The sequence below is a fragment of the Eubalaena glacialis genome, chromosome 6 (assembly GCF_028564815.1).
Source record: "Eubalaena glacialis isolate mEubGla1 chromosome 6, mEubGla1.1.hap2.+ XY, whole genome shotgun sequence".
Classification (NCBI taxonomy): Eukaryota; Metazoa; Chordata; class Mammalia; order Artiodactyla; family Balaenidae; genus Eubalaena; species Eubalaena glacialis.
Window position 1 is genome coordinate 47,065,217 of NC_083721.1, and position 9,933 is coordinate 47,075,149.

General features: G+C 33.6%; 1 protein-coding gene across 1 annotated transcript; it reads left to right on the top strand.

Annotated features, from left to right (window-relative positions):
* Window positions 1–5,695: 5,695 nt before the first annotated feature.
* Window positions 5,696–6,625, top strand: LOC133093253 (olfactory receptor 5K3-like). Its single transcript, XM_061193009.1, has one exon. The coding sequence runs from the start codon at window positions 5,696–5,698 to the stop codon at window positions 6,623–6,625; it is 930 nt and encodes a 309-aa protein (XP_061048992.1).
* Window positions 6,626–9,933: the final 3,308 nt, after the last annotated feature.

Consider the following 9,933-nt stretch of genomic DNA (forward strand, 5'->3'; position numbering starts at 1 on the left):
ATCATAAAGATCAGAGCAGAAATAAATGAACTAGAAACAAAGAAAACAATAGCAAAGATCAATAAAACTAAAAGCTGGTTCTTTGAGAAGATAAACAAAATTGTTAAACCATTAGCCAGACTCATCAAGAAAAAGAGGGAGAAGACTCAAATCAATAAAATTAGAAATGAAAAAGGAGAAGTTACAACAGACACTGCAGAAATACAAAGCATCCTAAGAGACTACTACAAGCAACTCTAGGCCAATAAAATGGACAACCTGGAAGAAATGGACAAATTCTTTGAAAGGTATAACCTTCCAAGACTGAACCAGGAAGAAACAGAAAATATGAACAGACCAATCACAAGTAATGAAGTTGAAACTGTGATTTAAAATCTTCCAACAAACAAACAAAAGTCCAGGACCAGATGGCTTCACAGGTGAATTCTATCAAAGATTTAGAGAAGAGCTAACACCCATCCTTCTCACACTCTTCTAAAAAATTGCAGAGGAAGGAACACTCCCAAACTCATTCTATGACACCACCAGCTCCCTGATACCAAAACCAGACAAAGATACTACAAAAAAAGAAAATTACAGACCAATATCACTGATGAATATAGATGCAAAAATCCTCAACGAAATACCAGCAAAAAGAAAGAATCCAACAACACATTAAAAGGATCATACACCATGATCAAGCGGGATTTATCCCAGGGATGCAAGGATTCTTCAATATACGCAAATCAATCAATGTGATACACCATATTAACAAATTGAAGAATAAAAACCATATGATCATCTCAATAGTTGCAGAAAAAGCTTTTGACAAAATTCAACACCAATTTATGATAAAAACTCTCCAGAAAGTGGGCATAGAGGGAACCTACCTCAACATAATAAAGGCCATATACAACAAACCCACAGGAAACATCATTCTCAATGGTGAAAAACTGAAAGCATTTCCTCTAAGATCAGGAACAAGACAAGGATGTCCACTCTCACCACTATTATTCAACATAGTTTTGGAAGTCCAAGCCATGGCAATCAGAGAAGAAAAAGAAATAAAAGGAATACAAATTGGAAAAGAAGAAGTAAAAGTGTCACTGTTTGAAGATGACAGGATACTATACATAGAGAATCCTAAAGATGCCACCAGAAAACTACTAGAGCTAATCAATGAATTTAGTAAAGTTGCAGGATACAAAATTAACGTACAAAAGTCTTTTGCATTCCTATACACTAATGATGAAAAATCTGAAAGAGAAATTAAGGAAACACTCCCATTTATCATTGCAACAAAAAGAATAAAATACCTAGGAATAAACCTACCTACGGAGGTAAAAGACCTGTATGCAGAAAACTATAAGACACTGATGAAAGAAATTAAAGATGATACCAACAGATGGAGAGATATACCATGTTATTGGATTGGAAGAATCAATATTGTCAAAATGACTATACTACCCAAAGCAATGTACAGATTCAATGCAATCCTATCAAATTACTGATGGCGTTTTTTACAGAACTAGAACAAAAAATCTTAAAATTTGTATGGAAACACAAAAGATTCCGAATAACCAAAGCAGTCTTGAGGGAAAAAATGGAGCTGGAGGAATCAGACTCCCTGACTTCAGACTATACTACAAAGCTAGATTAAGCAAGACAATATGGTACTGGCACAAAAATAGAAATATATATCAATGGAACAGGATAGAAAGCCCAGAGATAAACCCACGCACCTATGGTCAACTAATCTATGACAAAGGAGGCAAGGATATACAATGGAGAAAAGACAGCTTCTTCAATACGTGGTGCTTGGAAAACTGGACAGCTACATGTTAAAGAATGAAATTAGAACACTCCCTAATACCATACACAAAAATAAACTCAAAATGGATTAGAGACCTAAATGTAAGACTGGACACTATAAAACTCTTGAAGGAAAACATAGGAAGAACACTCTTTGACATAAATCACAGCAAGATCTTTTTTGATCCACCTCCTAGAGTAATGGAAATAAAAACAAAAATAAACAAATGGGACCTAATGAAACTTAAAAGCTTTTGCAAAGCCAAGGAAACTACAAACAAGACGAAAAGACAACCCTCAGAATGGGAGAAAGTATTTGCAAACGAATCAACAGAAAAAGGATTAATCTCCAAAATATATAAACAGCTCATGCAGCTCAATATCAAAGAAACAAACAACCCAATCCAAAAATGGGCAGAAGACCTAAATAGACATTTTTCCAAAGAAGACATACAAATGGCCAAGAAGCACATGAAAAGCTGCTCAACATCACTAATTATTAGAGAAATGCAAATCAAAACTACAATGAGGTATCACCTCACAGCAGCTAGAATGGGTATCATCAGAAAATCTACAAACAACAAATGCTGGAGAGGGTGTGGAGAAAAGGGAACCCTCTTGCACTGTTGGTGGGACTGTAAATTGATATAGCCACTATGGAGAACAGTATGGAGTTTCCTTAAAAAAATAAAAATAGAATTACCATATGACCTAGCAATCCCACTACTGGACATATACCCAGAAGAAACCATAATTCAGAAAGACACATGCACCCCAATGTTCATTGCAGCACTATTTACAATAGCCAGGTCGTGGAAGCAACCTAAATGCCTATCAACAGACCAATGGATAAAGAAGATGTGGTACATATATACAATGGAATATTACTCAACCACAAAGAGGAACAAAACTGGGTCATTTGTAGAGACGTGGATGGATCTAGAGACTGTTATTTAGAGTGAAGTAAGTCAGAAAGAGAAAAACAAATATCATATATTAACACATATATTTGGAACCTATAAAAATTGTACAGATGAACCAGTTTGCAGGGCAGATATAGAGATACAGATGTAGAGAACAAATGTATGGACACCAAGGTGGGGAAATGGTGGGGGGTTGGGGGGTGGTGTGATGAATTGGGAGATTGGGATTGACATATATACACTAATATGTATAAAATAGATAACTAATAAGAACCTGCTGTATAAAAAAATAAATTAAATAAAATTTAAGTTAAAAAATATACTCTTCAAAAATGTTAAGATCATAAAGGACAAGGAACAACTGAGGAATTGTTCCCAAATAAAGAAGAATTGAGACATGACAACTGAATGTAACTCATGGTCCTGGATTTTCTTTGCTTATAATGAATGTTATTAGTATAATTGTCAAAGTTAAGGCCATTTAGTATTGTATTGTATTGTTAAGGCCATTTAGTATTAATTTCCTGATTATGATACTTATATCATAGTTATAAAAGAGAATGTCCTTGTTTTTAGGAAATATACTCTAAACTATTTAGGGATAGATAAATAGATAAAGCAAATGTGGTAATATATTAACATTTGAGGAGTCTGAAGAGAATAGAGGATTCTTTGTACTATTCTTGCATCTTTTATGTAAATCTGAAATTATTTCAAAATAAAAAGTTTAAAAAATATTCAATCATCTTTTATAAAACATATTAAAATCTCATAAACATGTTAATTCCTCCAGTAGGAGGTGAAACCAATCTGTCTCTTCTGCTCATTTTACATTTTACACAAAGAGTGAAAAGAATTGTAAAAATGAAGTCAGTTACCTAAGATCAGCAACATGATCTCAAATTACATTAGTGACTTTAATGAAGGTCTTTTACTTTAACTTTTTCAGAGGTTATCTTTAATTAACATCAGGTAGTGTATGTCTTTGTGACCTAATCTCCCAATAGAAATACACTGAAGTCATTACAAGGAAATCCCTTTAGCATTTGATGGAAATTTTAAATTTTCGTTTTAAGGAAAATAATTATTGACGCTGACCTATTAGTAGTCTCCCAGATATTTATTCTTTTAATCCCAACGTTTTAAGGACCAAGGTTTATATTCTGAAATTCTATTAGACCTAATACCACAAAGCAAAAAATGAGGTGTTACAAAACACTTCTCAGTGAAATCTAGGTAAGAGGAATATTCTAGTTTACTTTTCCTTTTAATATAACATCAATTAATTTTTATTTTTCTTAATTATTAAGCATTTTTTGTTGTTATTAGATTTCAACTATTTAGTTATCATTCTAGCTATTCGCAAAACTGAAGACTGAGAAACTAGGATGCTGACCTAGTTTATGCTGACCTCTCGGATTATAAGGTAGAACTTCAAAATATACAGGTAAGGACAGAATGTAATTCTGTTATATAATTCAGGCATGCACATAGAAAGTTATTTGTATCAGCTGAATAATAAAGTGGCATATGTTTAATATTTTAAAACAAAAAGTAAATAAAACTTTTAGCCAGTGCCGGTGTTTTGAAACTGAAATAAACCATTTTGACCAAAGAATTTATATGATTAGACACGCAGTCAATATGTCTTATAGGTCACTAAATAATAGTAGAAAGTAGCCTTTTAAAGGAAAACAAAATTTCTTCTCACAAATCATATTAAGATTTAAAGAATTTTCTCTATTTCTAAGTGTTAGAAAACTAAAGTATAAAGGCATAGCTTACTTTTATTTATTAACTTTTACTGTACTGTGACATACTTCAGAAAATCTTACATAATTTTCTTAGGAAACAGAAAAATAGTAGATACATTAATTCAGGTAAAAGAAAGATACACAGATTTTTTTTGAAACAATGAATTTTGAATGATGTCTTTTGTAAACTGTTCTTCAAAATTAGGTCTCAATTTGCAGATACAAAAGATCACTGGTAGATACTGAAAACAAGTTCACTCATCCCAGGTCACTGAACTGGAGGTAGGACTGGAATCAATCATGTTTTTATCCCATAGCACTGTACAGCTGTTATAAGAAGTGTAGTCACAGAAAACCTCAAAATACCTACAGTATAAAAGGGAAATTGTGCATGCACATATGAAAAAAAAGCAATGTTAGATTATACACAAGCAGTTCTAGATTGCATTGGGTATATAAGACACTCTTGATGTTTCAAAAAATGGAGATTGGTGTAGTCTGGGGCACTGAGTAAATGATATTAGTATCATTATATAAAAACTATGCTTTACATAAAAGAGGAAAGGATTTAGATATCTGGCCACATTCAGAGAATAATGGATTTAGCGTGACACAGGGAGAATGGATGAAAGAGATGATAATCTATAGGTATTTATTTTCTTAGCTTTCTAAGGTAATTTTCTTTAAAGATGAACAGTCCCCTCCTTCATCCTTAGTGATTTTCATGCAATTCCTAAGATATAAATTTAACATATCTGTGTACACTATTCAAATATTCACTCTATGGAGAGAGTACATGAAAAATATTTGCTCAATTTAAAAATATATATGTCTACATGAAAAGTGGCTTGATATATATTTTAAGGAACTCTGATATAAAAACTGACACACATTAGTTGGGAATACTGAATCAAATATGGATGGCCTAGATATGTAGAGTATTCTTCATAAATTCATAAAGACAAGGCTTTTCCACTGTAAGCATCCTCCTTAGAATTACCAAAATGTTCTTGGGAATCCTGAGTTTCAGAGTCAAGATCTTAAAAGCTGGCATTACAGAGAAATGAATGTCCCCTACAGGTATGTGTTCCTATCCCAGAGGAAATAGGGGAAGCTTGAAGAAGAGCTCCACTCCTTGTAAAAAGAAAAATTTTAAAGGAAAATTATACACACTCTAATTTCAAATCTTATATCTCCACAATTCCTGTGTCAACAGAGAAGTTGGATATGATTGAGGATAACCACTCCTTGACAACTGAATTTATCCTCATAGGATTTACAGATCACCCAGAGCTGAAGACCTTTCTGTTTCTGATGTTCCTTACCATCTATCTCATCACCATGGTGGGGAATCTTGGCCTGGTGGCACTGATAGTTTCAGAGCGTCGTCTTCACACACCAATGTACATCTTTCTGGATAATCTCGCTCTGATGGATTCCTGTTGTTCCAGTGCCATTACCCCCAAAATGCTAGAGAACTTCTTTTCTAAAGATAGAATGATTTCCCTCTACGAATGCATGGCACAATCTTATTTTCTCTGCCTTGCTGAAACTGTAGATTGCTTTCTCCTAGGAGCAATGGCCTATGATCGCTATGTGGCCATCTGCAACCCACTGCAGTACCACACCATGATGTCAAAGAAACTCTGCATTCAGATGATCACAGGGGCCTACATAGCTGGAAACCTGCATGCCACGATTCAAATAGGGTTTCTGTTCAGATTAACTTTCTGTGGATCTCATCAAATCAAACACTTTTTTTGTGATGTCCTTCCATTATACAGGCTCTCCTGTGTGGATACTTATATCAATGAATTGATGCTGTTTATCTTTGCAGGGTCAGTTTTAATCTTCACTATTACTATAGTAATAATCTCTTACCTTTTCATACTTTTCACAATTTTCAAGATGAAATCCAAAGAGGGAAAAGGCAAAGCCTTATCTACTTGTGCATCCCACTTTCTCTCTGTCTCATTATTCTATGGTTCTCTTCTTTTCATGTATGTTCTACCAAAGTCAGGTAATGAAGAAGATAAAGATATACCTGTTGCCATTTTTTATACTCTAGTGATTCCCTTATTAAACCCTTTTATTTATAGTCTAAGAAATAAGGAAGTAATAAATGTTATGAAAAAAATTATGAAGAAGACTTTATAACATTATGAAACAAATTATCATCCCATATGGACAACTGATTTTAATGTCATTAAACCTTTTTCAAAATGAAGGAATACTGAGAAAATAGAAAATGGCCATATCATATATAACATTAAATTACTAAAACATGATGATATGTCAGTCAAATAAACAAGTTCAAAAGAAGAGAGTATGGTAAAATGCGTTCCAAAATCTAAGCTATTTGGTTCCATCAGGAACGAACTAAATAATTACCCTTGAGGTCACAATTATGTCAGGGTGTAATACACTAGTAACTATGTTTCAGACTATAATAAGTTACAATTTTCAACAAATTCAACAAATGCTAGGAATTGAAGTCAATACATATAAAGCTCTACTCCATTTAATATTTTTGGCAAATTTCTGGAATGCCAAGGCATAATCTTACAACTACCCCATATCCCAAGTTCTCAAATATTAGTCTTCTCTTAAGCAACACCATGTGACAGTAGTAAACTATTTCATCTGATTCTCAACTTTGAGTTTGTTCAACAGATTATGTTTGAACATGAAATCACACAGAATATATATTCACTAATCAACATTTTCCTCTTTAGTATTAGTCAATTTTCTCTCAAGTTCTCTGAAATACAGTATCTGTACATTTGTGATTTATAAATATGTACTTGAAGCTGGTGCTATTTATATTGACATCACTATGGATTTGATATTTTCATATAGTTTGATTGGTTGACCATCATATATGATAGTGCAATACCTGAATATATTCTTAAATAAAGGTTTTTCTCTCCGATATTACTACTTGTCTTGCTTGTTATCAGGAATACCACCAACTTGGACTATTTACAAGGTAAATTACTGATATATGCATAGCATTAACAAAAAGCTGCAGGTCCTGATCAAGCAAAAATGAGGCAAAAAATATTAAAAATTTAAATATCTAAACAATAATATTTATTGATCCTTACATGTGCAAATATGGAAGGAAAAATAATTTACTAAGAACCTACTCTCTGGTGCTAAGTTAGACCTTTCATATATATTACCTACCAATTTATTAGATGTGATTTTTCAAGCTTTTCATCAGTGAAAATCTTATACTTTGAAATATTGAGGAGCTTGCCCAAGTTCATCCTGGTCATAGGATTCAGCTAGAATTTGAATCAGTACTACCTTTTCCGCACATGCTTGGGAGTTCAGAAAGTGGAGATCCTTGTAGCCTAGGGTATTTAGCTCTTAAGTTGCATCAGAAGTAAAATGTGCCTTAAAAATAGGGGGAAATGATATTTGGAGGAAAACAGGAATGGTTACAACCAGAGTCAATGTTTATGGAAAGGAGTGTGGCACTGGAAGTGGGGGATGCGGAAGCTGAACCATGGAACAGAGTCAGAAATTAGACAAAACTGTTGGGGAGAGCTGCTGGTGAATGTGGGGAAAAGGGGAGAAGTGGGTCAGGTTACTGTCTCTTAAATGCCACTCTAAGGAACCTGAATTTATCTTAGAGCCATTAGACACTGAAGCCTCCCTGGAGCAGAGTAATATGATTGTACATTTCAGAAACCTGATCTTGCAACTGATTGGAAAGAGCCCTAAAGCAAGAAGACTAACTTCAATAATACATATATTAGATGAGGAGAACGGAAACTGGAGAATACTCTAAAAGGAGAAGAGTGTACAGATAAGGGGAACATTAAAAAAAAATTGTAAATTGTAACTGTTGGATAATAAAGTGAAGGCCTATCTTCTTCCTGTGATATCAAACATGATATAACTGATATCATATCACCAATACTTAATAAGGTACCTAACACATTTGGCCATTCAATAAACATTTCCTTCAGTATGTTCTAATATAATTATGTAAATAAATATGTACTAGGCTTATTTTTATTTTTGAATGAATTAATAAATTGTAACTTCTTGGTTTAAATTTCTAATATTGTAAATATGGATAGGTATAATCCACATAAACAAAGCTCTTTATAGTCATAAGACACATTATAAGCAAAAAGGAATCTAGATACCAAAAATTTTGAGGAGCTCTGAATTGGAGGGATGCTCTATGTCCTATATTCACTATCTATTATAATAGAGCTTTTAAGTTTTCAGACTTGCATGCATTGATTTAGTTTCCCTTTTCTAAGGATACCATGATTTTTTTAAAATGTATTTCTGGACCACCCACCCCAACCCTTAGCAACACTGAATACCAGAGGTTTGTTACGGGAAGAACATGTGACTTATTTGGGGCCAATGAGACAAAACAATTGGTTTTCTGAAAGATTCTGGGAAATATGTATCATTTATTTGAAAAGACGTCCACAAAATAGGCAGTGTTTCTCCCCCTGAATGTCATGGTGTGTGGATATTGTATCTGGCACAGTCTACGTCCATTTTGCCATCAAGAGGGAAATCAGCCCAGAGATGAAGTCAATACACAATGGAGGGCATAGGTGAGGAAATCATGGAGAAACAGGCCCAGAGTCACTGGAATAAACTATTCATCTGGTTTTATAATCCAACAGATCTTCTTTCTTCTTTTTTCTTTTTTTATTTTTTGGCAGTGCCGCATGGCATGCAGGACCTTAGTTCCCCAATCAGGGGTGGAACCCGCACCCCCTGCAGTGGAAGGGCGCAGTTTTAACCACTGGACCCCCAGGGAAGTCCCAGATCATCTTACTTTTAACCTTGTTTGGTAGAGATGCATTATATGTAACTGAATAAATGTTAATTGACACATTCATGTCTCTTGACTTACCTCTTATTATTATAGTCTATTTTAAAATAATCCTCAGATATTATTTAGCTTACAAATTACTTTTCATCAGTACCCAATCAGCTACTCATCAAATCTATTGTCTTTTACCTTCATTACACCATTTTAATTTCATATAACTCCGCATAAAAAATATTAAGGACAGAGATGTTCCATAATTTATCCACAGAAATACTAAGATGGAGCTTAGGAATCAAACCCAGGTTATCTAGCTCCAGAATCCATGTTCTTAGCCACTAAGTCATATTACACATAGCATAAAGAAGTAAAAATAGCAGGAGAGGAAAACTTCAAAGAAGCTAAGCTGTCTAGTGGGCAGGAAAATAGGGCAGAGATTCAAGAATGATGTAGATCAATGACATTTTTCTTCCAAATTTGTTTTGTAAAATTTCAAACATAATGAAGTTAAGAGAATGCCCATAGATATTTTTAAGTCAAAATTAAATAATTGTAACATTTTACATTTGACTGGTAAGCTATCTCCAAATGTGTATATATACATACATTTAATGTGTGTGTGTATGATGACATTATGAAGTTTACCCATAAA

Bases quoted from the DNA above. Each gene is read 5' to 3' on its own strand.
- LOC133093253 (XM_061193009.1), top strand. From the start codon at position 5,696: ATGATTGAGGATAACCACTCCTTGACAACTGAATTTATCCTCATAGGA.